This window comes from Didymosphaeria variabile (assembly GCF_027946475.1).
Source record: "Didymosphaeria variabile strain IMI 356815 chromosome Unknown scaffold_10, whole genome shotgun sequence".
Classification (NCBI taxonomy): Eukaryota; Fungi; Ascomycota; class Dothideomycetes; order Pleosporales; family Didymosphaeriaceae; genus Didymosphaeria; species Didymosphaeria variabile.
In genome coordinates this window covers 322373-336517 of record NW_026611629.1, presented here as the reverse complement: position 1 = coordinate 336517, position 14145 = coordinate 322373, and the positions used below count along the sequence as shown (strand labels likewise).

General features: G+C 54.5%; 5 protein-coding genes across 5 annotated transcripts; 2 read left to right on the top strand and 3 right to left on the bottom strand.

The window, feature by feature from the left end:
• Window positions 1–200: 200 nt before the first annotated feature.
• Window positions 201–2809, top strand: N0V89_012157 (uncharacterized protein; the record flags this gene model as incomplete). The annotated part of the gene is made up of 4 exons (XM_056220880.1): window positions 201–584; window positions 647–779; window positions 1525–1610; window positions 2186–2809. 4 exons carry the CDS (start codon window positions 201–203, stop codon window positions 2807–2809), a joined length of 1227 nt encoding a protein of 408 aa, XP_056064867.1.
• A 779-nt stretch (window positions 2810–3588) lies between these two features.
• Window positions 3589–5455, top strand: N0V89_012156 (uncharacterized protein; the record flags this gene model as incomplete). Its single annotated transcript, XM_056220879.1, has 3 exons — window positions 3589–3820; window positions 3870–4681; window positions 4772–5455. 3 exons carry the CDS (start codon window positions 3589–3591, stop codon window positions 5453–5455), a joined length of 1728 nt encoding a protein of 575 aa, XP_056064866.1.
• An 835-nt stretch (window positions 5456–6290) lies between these two features.
• Window positions 6291–8396, bottom strand: N0V89_012155 (uncharacterized protein; the record flags this gene model as incomplete). The annotated part of the gene is made up of 4 exons (XM_056220878.1): window positions 6291–7578; window positions 7884–7987; window positions 8040–8255; window positions 8307–8396. The coding sequence occupies 4 exons, from the start codon at window positions 8394–8396 to the stop codon at window positions 6291–6293; spliced, it is 1698 nt and encodes a 565-aa protein (XP_056064865.1).
• Window positions 8397–8923: 527 nt separating this feature from the next.
• Window positions 8924–10072, bottom strand: N0V89_012154 (uncharacterized protein; the record flags this gene model as incomplete). The annotated part of the gene is made up of 1 exon (XM_056220877.1): window positions 8924–10072. The coding sequence occupies one exon, from the start codon at window positions 10070–10072 to the stop codon at window positions 8924–8926; it is 1149 nt and encodes a 382-aa protein (XP_056064864.1).
• A 792-nt stretch (window positions 10073–10864) lies between these two features.
• UME6 (DNA-binding transcriptional regulator ume6) lies at window positions 10865–12898 on the bottom strand (the record flags this gene model as incomplete). Its single annotated transcript, XM_056220876.1, has 2 exons — window positions 10865–12759; window positions 12826–12898. The coding sequence occupies 2 exons, from the start codon at window positions 12896–12898 to the stop codon at window positions 10865–10867; spliced, it is 1968 nt and encodes a 655-aa protein (XP_056064863.1).
• Window positions 12899–14145: the final 1247 nt, after the last annotated feature.

Here is a 14145-nt window from a genome sequence, read left to right as displayed (position 1 = left end):
ATGGCGTTAGACTCCGATCCTCCACCACCGGCGGCCGACTTGCAAGCACAGCTAGACTACGTACGACACCACCGAGCACGAAGTAGACGTGTCCTTCATGCACCAGAAAGATTCATTCTGGCTTGGCTTAGACACAGTACCGCTCCCGATTTTCTTGACTTGCTCTAACCCTGGCGCTGTTCGTTTAGTATCGCACTACCATGGAAGTTACGGCGGCAGCTCAGTCGTCGAGACGCAGGAGAAAGTTCATTCTCTGCTTCGACGGCACGGGCAACAAGTTCTCCGGAACCGACGCTGATTCCAATATCCTCAAGATATATAGGCTTTTGGATCGCAACGAAGATGATCAGTTTCACTACTATCAGCCAGGCATCGGTACCTACGTCGTCACGTCTTCTAAGAAGGACGTTTCGAGTTCTAGCACATTCGACAGGCTCAAAAGCTGGTATATAAAAGCCAAGGACAGCGCCATCGGCACTTCATTCGCGGAGCATGTCATGGGCGGCTACAAGGTGAGCACTGTAATGACAACAGGCACAGCAAACGCACTGTACTGGCCAGAGGCGATGACTACAACAGAGCCTGTACACTGGTGGCCGTTGTACGGTTCATACTATGGCAACAACGTGTATTAACACTGTCTTAGTTTCTGATGCGATACTACAATCCCGGAGACGACGTTTACTTTTTTGGCTTCTCAAGAGGCGCCTATACCGCACGCTTCCTCGCCGAGATGCTTGATCACGTTGGGCTCTTATCCGCTGGAAACGAGGAAATGTGTAAGTGATTCTCGAGTACGTGGTGGAAATTGCGGCTAATCTGTGTATGCTTGGCTTAGGTCACTTTGCCTGGAAGTGAGTTCCCCGTAGTTGGTGACAAACGCTGCAGCTCATACACTGCAGGACATTTCAACGATGGCAATGTCGACAAGAACGAACCGAAAAGGAGAAACAACAAAAGCGCCGCTTGCTCGAATTCATGTGTGCATTCAGGGAAACCTTCAGTCGACCTGTCAAGCCAGTCTGCCAGCCCAGAACAAGCCATACAGGAACAGAAGCGCTTACCCTTGAATGCAGATCCGGTTTTTGGGCCTTTTCGATACTGTCAACAGCGTACCCAGTTTCGAAAACGCATGGATGCAACGAAGCAAATTCCCATATACCGCGAGGAGCTCCGCGAGAGTCATACGTCATGCTGTCTCAATTGATGAGCGCCGGGCCAAATTCCGACAGGACTTGATATCCCAAGCTAGGCCGAATAGATCCAACTATTACAAACGTCGCCGACGTAAGCCTGCTCTTACGATAACCACACTTGACGGCCTCGACGGGAAAGATGATGGTTCGTTACTTAGCCAGCACCAGAGAGGTCGGACTTCTTTGCAACCAAATGGCCGGCGCGAGACATTGGCTGTTCCTGGAGGAACTCGTGACTTTTCCCAAGCGTCTGCAGGCACAAGGAACGCGAGTCCAGCTCATACAGGAGTGAATTCGGCCCTCACATCCGTATCCAACCTTTCTCTAGATGCTCTCCATAATCTCCAGACCCCCGATTCTGATGACGAGGGGGAGCAGGATATAAAGGAGGTCTGGTTTGCGGGGTGCCACGCGGTAAGTACACTATCTTTCTCACCTTTTTTGCCACCAAAGACAAGTAAACACACGCACATTATCCAGAGCCAATCACGGATTACTGGGAGCCAAATCCTCAACATTGAGACTAATGGGGGCCCCGCAACATGTTAATAGACATACTGCATCTGCTAATCGGTGCGAAGGACATCGGTGGTGGTTGGCCTTTGCATTCAGGGGAGCATGCAGCCCTCAGCCATGTCCCTTTAGTCTGGATGGTCCGCGAAGCTCAAAGCGCGGGTTTGCAGTTCGACGAGGTGAAGCTTCGCGCACTGAAATGTGGCCATCCAGAGTCGATACGAGCATCTCCAGAACCGCACCAAAAGACATTTACTCAAGTACCAACCATCGCACTTGACCCCGCCTCGCCAAGTATTATTGCTGCGGGTGATCGTGAGGTCTCGCCATTTGGTCGACCAATTTCAGGTAGCGAAGAGGCGGCCCAGGGAGCTCAAATCCATCATGAGCGTTCATCGGCGTTTGCCCCGGTGGACCAGTCTCTTAAGTACGTCATTTCTTCTCAGACGGATCATTGCTACGTAGCATGTACTAAGATGCTGTACAGTGAGCCTGCGACGCTTCACGATTACCACACCAGGTTCCTTCAGCATCTGCACTCTGCCGCAACCTGTGGGAAGATCCACGATGTCCTCCAGTTTAGGAACGGAGCGACACGACTGGGGACCATGTCGTGGAACGTCATGGAATATCTCCCTTTCCGTCGTATGGACTTACAGGAAGATGGAAGTTGGAAAGCAATCACATGGCCTCTTCCGAAAGGCGAAGTTCGAGATATTCCGGACAATGCATTGATTCATAGTAGTGTCATCAAACGCATGGAAGCGGACAGCACGTATCGACCAGGTAACCTGATTGTCGGAGGCGGAGGCAGAGGAGTGCGCAGGGCGCCACCTGATATGGGCACGGGGAGATGGGTTGCCGTTCGGGAGGAAGGGCATGCTGTTGGCGAGTTGTTCGTTCGAAAAGAGAAGCCAGTTCGGAAGAAAAGCGAGGATCACGCAAGGTCATTGGCTGTGGCGCCGAATGGGCCTCAAGGTACGTACTACCTGGCTACGGATCTGACACACCTAAACTTACTTCGCACCTCCGTCGTTAGGTATGTTTTTGACAGGGCGGTAGATGAAGACTCAACAAGCAACTTCGTTTCGCAGGGCTAAATCTTACTACTAGCTGGAGCGGAGCGACAATTGAGGCCAGTTTAATTGGACGTGGGAGAGCAGAACAGGAATTATTCTTTCTTGCCGGAGAGGAGCCACGAGATGAATTTGCCGACAAGGGCCAAACCCAAGACTCATTGTGTTTATTGCTTCGATGTAGCTACTATTCCTACCCCTAAGTAGACGCACGAATAGCATACGAGGTTTTCGGTGTACGTGCTTATCTGAGGGTGTGTGTTCTCCTTTCCAACAGTGTGTACTCTCCTTCAAGATGACATATATGCCCCTCCGAGAGGATGTGATTGAGTACACATGTACGTTTATATAACACAAACGCCTGGATGTCCATCAAGCGTGCATCTAAGAGAACTTACGAAAGAACGGCTGTTACCTATCGTGCCTATCAGAAGAACAGATACCTGGCCGGCATCCATGTCGAACTAACCAACCACCGCCAGTCCAGAAGAGGAAGGTGGGTATGGTCAGGCCCCGTTATTGCGGTGCCATCACCATCTCACGTATCTATCAACGCGCGTCGGTTTGGATGGTCGCGGACGACGAGGCCTCCGCTATCGGCACGGCTGCATCGCGACGTGTGGAAAAAGCCACCGAGTCGTGCTCATGCCGCCCGTGGCCATAGCTTCCGAGCTTCCCAAAGCGCCGCGTCCACCACGCATGGTTGCTAAAGTAGTACACCGATTATCACCGTCATTTTGCCGTGGAATTGGAGTAGATCATGGGCTGCTGTCGCCCTCCATCTCCACGCCTGTTCGTAGACCATGGCGCCCATGACCCAGGTCCTCTTGGGGCTCTTGACGCTGCACACTGTCTTTGCGAGCCCGCAGTATGCTACCCCGCCGGTGCTCGAGCCGGGCCACTTGGGTGCCGTCGCGTCTGAGAGCGACATTTGCAGTCACATTGGCACTGAGCTGCTGAAGAAGGGTGGGAATGCAGCAGATGCTATGGTCGGCACCGTAGCTTGTGTCGGTGTCATTGGCATGTACCATTCAGGTGGGCTACGCAACTTCTATGGGACCAAGACGATATTGATTATCATCAGGCATTGGCGGCGGTGGCTTCATGATCGTCCGCTCGCCCAATGGCACCTACGAATTCATCGACTTTAGAGAGACAGCCCCGGGGAGTGCATTCGAGGACATGTACAAGGACAATGAAGAGGCCAGTCTGACCGGCGGTCTTGCATCAGGCGTGCCTGGTGAACTTCGCGGACTCCAACATCTTCACAACAAGTACGGCTCCTTGCCATGGTCCACTGTATTGCTTCCAGCTGTCAAGGTAGCCCGCGAAGGCTGGACCGTGAACCAAGATCTCGTGAACTATATAAACTCCGCCATCGGCTCGACAGGCAACGCCACGTCCAATTTCCTCGTCAATGATCCTGAATTTGCCTTTGATTTCGCGCCTCGGGGACGGCTGGTACAGCTCAACGAGACCATAACGAGAAAGAGATATGCGGACACGCTGGAGACAATCGCCTACGAAGGCGCAGATGCTTTCTACACCGGCCCCATCGCTGAAAGTACCATCCGCGCCCTCCAAGCCCGCAATGGAACTATGACGCTCGAGGATCTCAAGAACTACACCGTCGCTATCAGGAAGCCCTCGACAATCACCTACCGCGACTACAAGCTCACTGCGTGCAGCGCCCCTTCGGGTGGCGAAGTCACACTCGCTATCCTCAAAATACTCGAAGGATACGACGGTTTAGGTGACCCATCCGCCATCAATCTCACCACGCACCGCATTGACGAAGCAATGAAATTCGCCTACGGCATGCGCTCAGAGCTCGGTGACCCTTCGTACCTCTCTGGCATCGACGCCTATCAGGAAGCCATGGTTTCAGCTGCCACGGTACGTAACGCCCGGGTTCGAAAAGTATACAAAGACGAGGCACTTGTCCCCCATTTCTACCTTATGCTGACTCTATTTTCGCATCCGTAGGCAGCCGAAATTCGTTCCAAGATTAGCGACACTCAGACCTTCAACACGTCCTATTACGACCCGAAGGGCCTCGAATCGCTCGAAACGCCCGGTACATCACACGTCGTGACCGCAGACTCCTCGGGGCTCTCTATCAGCCTCACTACGACCATCAACACGCTCTTTGGCGCCAAGCTCGTTGTACCCGAGACGGGCGTCCTACTCAACAACGAGATGAACGACTTTAGCATTCCCAACGTCACAAATGCTTTCGGGTACATCCCTTCCCCTGCGAACTTTGTACGCCCCGGCAAACGGCCCCTGTCCTCTATCGCCCCTGTCATCGTCGAGCACCTCAATGCTACCTCCCTCGCGTCCGCTCTTTACGTAGCTATTGGATCTGCAGGCGGCTCCCGCATCATCACCGCAACGGCGCAGAACCTTTTGCACATTCTCGACGGGGGGCTCTCCGTCGCAGAAACCCTCGCCCAACCGCGCATACACGACCAACTTGTCCCCGCACAGGTCAGTTTCGAGTATGCTTTCAGCAATGAAACGACGGCGTTTTTGAGAGAGTTGGGTGCGAATGTCACGTGGGTGGCGCCGGGACAGAGCACGGCGCAGGGGCTGAGGAGGTTGGCGAATGGGACCTTCGAGGCGGTGGGGGAACCACGACAGAAGAACTCCGCCGGTGTAGCGGTATGAGAGCTAAAGCTTTAGTCGTAGGTGCTGCATGTAGCTCTGTTGGATACCGAGCGGATATGTAGATAGGTATTGCGCCAAAACAATCAGAAGCCAGTGTAAATTTCGCGCGGCGTGTTCGCGTTCTCACAGAATCACCAATACACCAAGTGACCTCATGTCCGCCATTGATCACCATAGCCCACTTCAGCAATGTAGTCCAGCTTTGGGAAAGCCTAGTGGGCTTTGACATGCCTCTCAAGGTCACGGAAGGCCTGCACTTAACACATTGCGAGAAGATCTAGGAATCGAGAAAAAGAGACCCTGCTGGACCGCACAATAGAAAGGTGATACTTAGATAGTGCCACACCGACTCTAGTGATGGAGAACAGCGTACGATATTCGTGTCGGTCGTGGTCTAGGCTTAAGGCTACGTTGGCGGTTGTCATCACAAGAGTCTACACTTGCCTAACGCTGTTCGATCCAATACGATGCCCATTTGTCGTGCGAATCGCTGCCGTGTGATAAGCATTGACGAGACTGATTGCCGAGTACAAGCGGCTTGCGACAAACAACAGCTTTCAGGCTTCGTCTTCACGGACGGCACCTCGCTCTTGCTGGCGCGCTCCACACCGGGAAACATCGCAGACTGCAGGCGCAAGCAATAAGTGAGTAGAGTGTGTCTTCGAAAGGAGAAATGTTTTTCTTTACACTGTCTATCTACGGTGCGGACAAAGCACACAAGAAGAAATAATTAATGGTATTCAGGTGATGCAGAACGAGGAAACGAAGACCCGGCAGGCAGGCAACCAAATGAAAAGGACAGGGCCGAGCTTGCCTCTACGACGCTGAGATCAGGTCATGACGCCGTCGTGGCTGCTGCGCTTTTATTCTTGTTTTTCCGCTTCTTCGTTTGAGGTTTCGCGTGTGGCAGATCGACATTCTTCGACGATACATACCCATTGACCTCGCGGTCGAGCTTCATGAATTCGTCGGCGGCGTCCTTGCCTCCGTGATCCATCAAGTACTCCATGTAGTGGTGTGAAAGCGCCTTTGAGGCTTCCTCGGAAAATCGTCCTTTGGCGCGGATGGTCTCGTGAATATCTTTCACGCGCTTGTGGGCTTCGTCCTCTTCGCTCGGGGTTTGAGCGATTTCAAAATCCATGTACTTCAGCCAAAACTCTTTCGATTCCAGGAACTTGTCTGCCTTGTCTTTGAACAGCTGACGGGCCTCATCAACCGCACGCTTCGACTGCCACAAGATGCGCGCTTGCTCGGCAGCCAAGACGCCGCCGACATGCGCGTTGCGCTGACCGATGTACTTCTCCAACGTGCTTACTGCGGCATCTGCATCTGTATGACGACGGTCTACACCAGCGAGCGATATGATGGTCTCGACATGATCTGGATTCTGATCCAGAATAGCCTCATGAATGTCATGTGCGAGAGAAGTTCGGCCCAGCTTCTCTTCGAATCGAGCCCAATTCAGGCGTACGGTCGGTTGCGAGATAGGGACGAAGATGCAGCTCGCTCGAATGTAAATCTGCCGACAGTCTTCCTCCTTGTTCTCCTGGGAGAACATCCAACGCGCATAGCGTAGCCAGAACTCTTCATACAAAGCACATGCCACCAAACAACGCTCATATAAGAAGCATGTGCGATGGAAATCGCCCTGTGCCTCTTCGAAATCCAGATACTTGCGCCAGTTCTCGAGTTCGGTGTCTTTGAGATCAGTGACATGGAAATAGCCTCGTTCGATCTTCTCCTCAAAAGGCCAACGAGCTGTGACATCGGCTTGCGTGCGGGTGTAGCCTTCGTAATAGTATTGATCAAGTTTGACGCGGAGTTGTCGGTCCAGCTCGAGGGGTGCGCGCTCAAAACCTTGGTTCTCGGTAGCAACAGCGGCGTGCAATGTTTCCAGCGTCTCAGGCTCTGCAAGGTCTTCTACTGAAGTGTTGCTATTGATCAAACCACGAAACTTTTCGTAGTATCTCGCGAATTGGTACATCGGAATTTGGGAAACGCGGCGGTAGAGATGCGCGACTCTAGTTGGTTCGTTGTTTCGATCCTCGAACTCAATGTATTTGTCCCAGAAGGGATGACCTTGGAAATCAAGGCCGACGAAGTGTGCACCGCGCTCGAATAGACTGGAGAGTTAGCGGTGGTTAGTCAAGTACGCAGATCATAGCGGGATGGGAGGAGGGAGCAGGGGTGAGCTTGCAGTAGAGAAACGCGACGTCTTGTGACATGACCAAAACAATCCTTCCGGTGCGAATATCTTCGTATTTGTCGTGCTCAAGTGAGAAGGGCAGTGGGCAGTGAACGGCGCAATTAACGGGCGCGAAAGTTGGCTCTTGAGCCGCTGCTTGCTCATGAAGCTAGCCAGCAGCTGCTCTGTCGTCGGCTGCGGGTGCGGTTGAGTTCCCGGTTCAAGGAAGGAAGCTGGACTTACTCTCGGATGATGTCGTTGTCGTGGCTCGTGTCCATCTTGAATGCACAGTAGTGTGCCCAAAGATCGACCGAGCTGGGTATGCACGATACTCCGCGCTCGTATACCTGCGACGGGGTCAACGCACGCCTTGCGAGGGCAGAATGTGCTAGCGCTCACCATCTCAGCTGTCTCGGTGCCGCCGATGGCAAATTCGAGATCGGCGTATTTCTTCCAATAGCCGAAAAAGAGCGGGAATTTGGCGAGGAAACAGTTGTAGGCGTTGCGAACCAGCTCGATGGACGAGGGGCTGGAGTTGCGCGTGACGCCGCCCTCCAGTTCTGTCGCGCGGGTGACTAGGGCTTCCCAGCGCTCGAATTCATCTTCGTTCTCGATCTGCTTCAGGTCAGCGCGTGCGATCTGCAAAAAGACTGGGGGGATGCGCACCACTGCGTCGAGCAGCTTCTTGATCTCTGCGGCGGCTTCGTCGCCGGTGTAGTGCACCTGCGTAATGCTGCCGCGTCCGTTGACAAACATGGCGACGGGGCGGGGCCTCTGCTGTTTTGCTAACCGAGTATGCGACGGCTACCTGACGGTGGGCGCAATGCGGAGGTTCGACTGCGGTTGAGGTTAGGTGACGGCAATGCGAAGGTTGCCAGCCCGTAGACTAACAAGTTCACAGAGCCGCGCTAGTTCCCGCGCCAAGGCAAGGACGACACGTGAATATGGCTCTTCGCTCCCTCACCACGCGCTATCCTGGTCCGGAAGACTGCGAGGCCTCTTCGACATGTGGAGCAGCGGGCGAGCTGGCTACGGTCGAGTCTCGCAATCTGCACGTCCTCGAACTGCACCACGTTGCTGATAGTATGTTGCAAATCATCATCGCCGGCAGCCTAGGCTCCACGCGCCTTCGCTATTCATATCGTCGTGTACGACGTTTTACAGTCATCGCTATATACTCTAGGTATCATCAAAGCCAGCACAAAAGCCGCCGTAACAAGCAATCCCATCCCAATCAAAGCAGCAGTCATCCAAAACTCCAGCACACCCGCTGCCATCCATCTCTACGAAGCACGCTCCCCGCTGACATAGTTGGCCGTTTCGCTGCCTGCAAACGAAAACGGGCTTTTACCCATTTCCGGGCTGCGGGGACTGATAGGCAGCGCAAACAGCCCGTCGTCGTGGTCGTCGTCTGGCAGGGGAGCGCCGCGCGACTGAAATGTGGGCGCATCGGGTGCGGCGAAAGCATTCAAAGAGGCCATGCCAGCGTGCTGCTGCTGTGCGACCGTGGCGGGCGGCTCGATGCGTGCTGCGACCTTGCGGGCGGGCTGCTGCTGCGGGGGCTGAGGGGGTTTGGCTGCCAGTGTTGCGGGGTTGTTACCCTTGAACGCGGCAAAGGACGAGACGGCGACGTCAGACGACTCAGGCGATAGCGGGTTGGCAAAGGGAGCTTCGCCAGGTTCCGTCTTCGAAGTGAGGTCTTTTTCGCTGGTGCCCAGCTTCAGACCGCGCAGCTTCTCCATCAAGCGACCGCCGCCCGGCGAACGAGGGCTCGCAGGCCCCAGAGGCGCAACGGTGGGCTCGGCGAGCTGGATGCTGAGGCCTGCAGGCTTTGCGTTCACGCCGAACGTCTGCTCGATCCACTCCTTCTCTTGCACGGCCATCAGGAACCCAATGCCTTCGACGTTGTTCTGCGACTCCGCCTCGATCTCCTTCTGCAGCACCTGGAGACGCTTCTTGGCCCAGATGGTGTGGAGAATGCCCTTCCTGCCCGTTGCCCGCGCCGATGCGCCCAGCTCGGGCGGGAATATCGCGGGCAGTGGGTTGGTGTGCCATACTATTTGTTTCCTGTCAGCGTCCTGCGGGCGGTGCGTCAGCGTTAGACTCGAGGGCACGGCGACACCGGGCGCGAGCATGAAGTAGATGCGGTTCACGTCGTTGCTCGGCTGGTCCTCTGCCGGCAGCACCGTCGTCTTGCCCTTGCCATCCCACGAAATGTGCCACTCGCCGCGGACGCCGCGTGTTGTGTCGTCGTCCTCCCACTCAACCATGAGGATCTTGGTGCCTTCCCTGCCATGGCCGGCCTCGAACTCGAAGCGGGCGAGGGCGTTGGTGCTCGATATGCTGGGCGACTCGACCTCGTCCGTCAGAGAACCCGGGCGGTTCGCTGTGTCCACCGCAGGAAACGGCGGGTACGTGGCCGGAGTCGACATTGGTGCGGCGAGTGCGGATTGTGCGGCGGAAGCGCGTTGCTGGAGGGCGTTGTTGTCTGCGCGGTGGGGGCCGGATACCCTTTGGAGTGCTACGTTAATGTAGACGGGGAATTGCCTCTAGAGCCGTATTGGCTGCCGACAATGCGAGATGGTCAGCTGACGACGAGCCTATCCGCACAGAGGTACGATGTCCGTCTGTCTGAAGCGTCGGCGCAGGTGCCGCACGTCAAGAGTCCTTCCGTGGATGTGCAGCGCAGCTTCGCAATCGAGCGGGCGGGCTCGCGCTATATTTAGCAGCCTCGACGCCACTGGCCGGCGACGAGGACGCGATTGGTCGCAACCAATCACACAGCAGTTTCTGTACCTGTACGTTTCGCAAGCTTTCATTCATGCTACCTGCCCATTGACTATGATACACCGTGTATGCGCAGTAGCTGCACTAGCCTCTGCGTGTCTCTCCCAGCCCGTTCCTAGACCGAAGTGCCTGCTGGGCTTCGCAGCACATTCAATCAGCCGTAACTTTCGTCAACCATGAAATCCTTCCAACGCCGTGGGTACATGCTGCCGCCCGATGCCACCATTCCCCTAGATGCGGTTCCAGCTCCTTCGGCTTTCCTCCCGATTATAGAATTACAGTATGGGTATAAAGCGTGGTCAAGGTACTATTTGAAAAGAAGACGCGATGCACACCCGCGCCCAGACGCAGTGCGATCGCGACAAGAAGAGAATGATGCGGAGAGGCTGGACTCCCAGACTAGGATGCCGTGCTGTCCAGCAGCAGGGCTGAGATCTCTAGATCAACAGGAAATCCCAGCCCTTTTGTCGCATCGTGTCCCGCCAGTGAACACACTGTTTGTCGCCGTTCGCAAGGGCGTCGTCGTTGACGCGCCATACTTCCTTGAGCAACTCTTTCATCCTGCCAAACGAACCAAAGTCCGAGGCCTCGCCCAATCGGTTGGCTCGTTCAAAAAACATTGTGCGGAAAGGCGAATTGGGTAGCGACACAGAGCCGGCAATCAGGAGTGGCCACACCAGGGAAGTATCGAATCCATCAGGACCCGCTGGAATGTACTCCATGGTATCACTTAAAGCATTCACCATGTTCGCTATTACGCTTCCTTGAGTGCGATCGAAGTTCGGCACCAAGCTGCAGAGGTAGATGCGGGCAGCCAAACGGAATACAGCCGTCAGGTTCGTACTGAGCTGCTTTGGTCGTATGGCACCAGTCGAAGAATAAGGATTCCTCACAGTCCCTGGCGGCGGCTCCGAGAGGCTAATCTGGTCACCAACGTGCTTGATGTGAGCGCAAAGCTGCACCTCATCCATGTGGTCCATCTTCAACGCCTCGAGGCATGCAATCTCGGAGATCAGGTACATGATCCTGTCATCGCATCCCATGAGTTCTGCGAGACCAGATGGTGAATCTGCGATCAACTTTTCTCGGTACGTGTCCGCAAACACTGGAGTTCGGCCGAGCATAGTCGCACCGAGGACGTCGATCCAGGATGTGAGGGTCATGTTGAAAGGCGGCTGTGCGTGTGGCTGGCCGTTCAAAGCGACAAGCTGAGCTGGGAGCTCAAGTCTCTGCGCAAGTTGAGTGGTGGCTAGGAAATGTGAGTGCCATTTGACATCAATGGCATCGCCCACGGCCTCCGCCGAGGGACTATCGTCTGCGCGACCGACCGAGCACTGAAAGAGGATCATGCCTAGCGTAGCCTCAAGGGTCTGTGCGTGGTCTGTGTCGCGCTGGAAAGCTTCACAGAGCTCCTTGATCGCCTCATAGCGATGATTCATAATGTCCCGATCGATTTGTTCACCCTGGATGCGCTCGGTAGCCTTGAGGTGCTCGGCAGCAACGCTCAAGCAGCTATGAAGATAGGTCTTGTTGGTCGCCAATGCAGGAAGTATGATATCTGAACGTGCCGAACCGTGTTGATTCACTTCGAGGATTGGGAAAACTAGCCGTACAACGTTTTCGATGAAGTGATTGAGCAGGTACTGGTCGCATTCATCCACGGGGATGACAGCTTGATGCGACGGGCTGAAGGACTGGTGAGGGAAATCGAAAACTTGGAAATCTAGAGGCTCCTCTGCAAACGACTCTCGGCGACTTTCGAAATAATCTTGTTGTATCCAGTTATCTGTTGGAAACGATTGACCGGTAACGGGGGGTGTTTGGTATGTGCTGAATGTTGAAATGGTGGAATCTCTTCGCGTCGGGATGTCGTCAATGAACAGCTGGCTTTCCGTCTTGATATCAACCTCGTAGGGGGCAAACTGTCCAGCATGGTGGAACGAGGGAGCGAACATGGGCGGCGGCATCGACATCGAATCATACAGTCCAGGAGTAGAGACGGCGTTGAAGTTGTAATCCAACGAATTCTGGGAGTCGACCGACGGTGCACGGGTGCATCCGATCCCGTCCGAATAAGTATCGGAAGTCGGTAGAGAGTGGCATAGCCCGGGTGGCGTTGTTGCGCTCATCGCAATGCCCTGTTGGCTCTTTTCTTGAAGCTTTGTGCGTTTGATAATGTTCTTGATGCGCTCTTTCTGGCCCTTCCTTGTTTCGCTGCTGCTCCACCACATGGGTCTTTTATATTCACATTGCAGTCCAAGGTGCTTGCATGCGCGACACGAAGGCTTCGCTTCGTCGCACTTCTTTCGCCTCAATCGACATGTGAAGCAACCTGTGGAGTTGTTAGCCAGTGCGGAGAGCGGGGATCCCTGCAGAGGAGCCAGAAAGCATGACTTACCTGTCCGTGAGCGACGGTGCATCTTTGCAGCGGCTGCTTTGGCCGCATTGGCAGCGTTTGTTGTTCCCACCATAGTTACAGACGGTTTGGCAGCGGACGATGGCGCTGAAGAGGAGGACATGGACAGCTCATGTACTTCGGGTCCAGTACGGTGGTTTATGAAAGGCTAGTAAACAATGCGGCAATAAGGACTAACGCGGCGTGCAGCGGGGAGGGATCGTAAGGGACAGGCTAGCAAAGCTCGACCAGGGTTGCTCTTAATTAAAGATTGGTATTTCGAAGCCAGCTTCGAAGTGAGAGGAGCGCGAGCAAATTATGAACATCTACCTGTTCTGGAGAAGGAAGATGAAGGTTATGTACCATAAGAGTGCCACAAACGGTACAATGGTAGCAAAATCAACCGAATCTATTCTTGGAGCTGGCCAGGCGGTCAAATGGGATCCTCCAACGGGACGAGAGGTTGAACAACATGTCGTGTGAAGGAAATGTGCTAGTGATTGGTCAGTTGGTGGTTACCCGCAAATGAAGTTGGTATTAGGGGCATTTGTGAGTGGGTCCAGCTATTTTTGCTTCCATTTTACCCGCCAGCTCGGACCTCATCCCACTCTGTGCACCCCTGCAGGGGGCCACATCGAGGAAAGCGGACCCCGCATGGCTTTTTTAGCACTAAATGACCCATTTCGGGCAGATGAAGAGTAAGGCTGCTTACCGGGACTTTTACACTTGGCCCCCCGTTCCCAACCCCCCAGCATAATTGAACAGTGCATCCAAGAGCAGATCGAACACTTGCAGCGGATGCGATAACTGGCCGGCCCGAGGACGGTGCTGTTCGCTTTGACCAGGTGTGGATCCACGAAGCTGCAATATTGCCAAGCGCACATCTACGTGCTGCATTTGTGAGCAATTGAGACCCAGTGTACTGGGACTGAGGCATGAAGTCCGCTTGGACTTGGGCTTACGCTACGAAGGATTCGCAGCACTCGTGATGTTATACGTTCGCGCTGTTGTACACGTTCAGCCAATGGATGGCAGAGACGACGAAGCACCTTCGCTACTCGCAGCCAAGGTGCAATAGGTGGTAGCTGGCAGCATTCTTGTGCACCCTCCACTCGGCCACTGGATGCGTCCAACAACTCATCTGTAAAGGGCGACTGATTCGATGCCGTGATCGTGTCCAACGACGAGCTGAGGGCATACAGTAGTCAATCAAAAGGGGGAGGTCGGTCGAGGACGAGCTCTTTCCGAGTGGGAGACCGTGCGACGTGGCTGAACCAGGGTGGGACATGGAGAAGCGACGGGATGAAAGGCACGATGGCCATG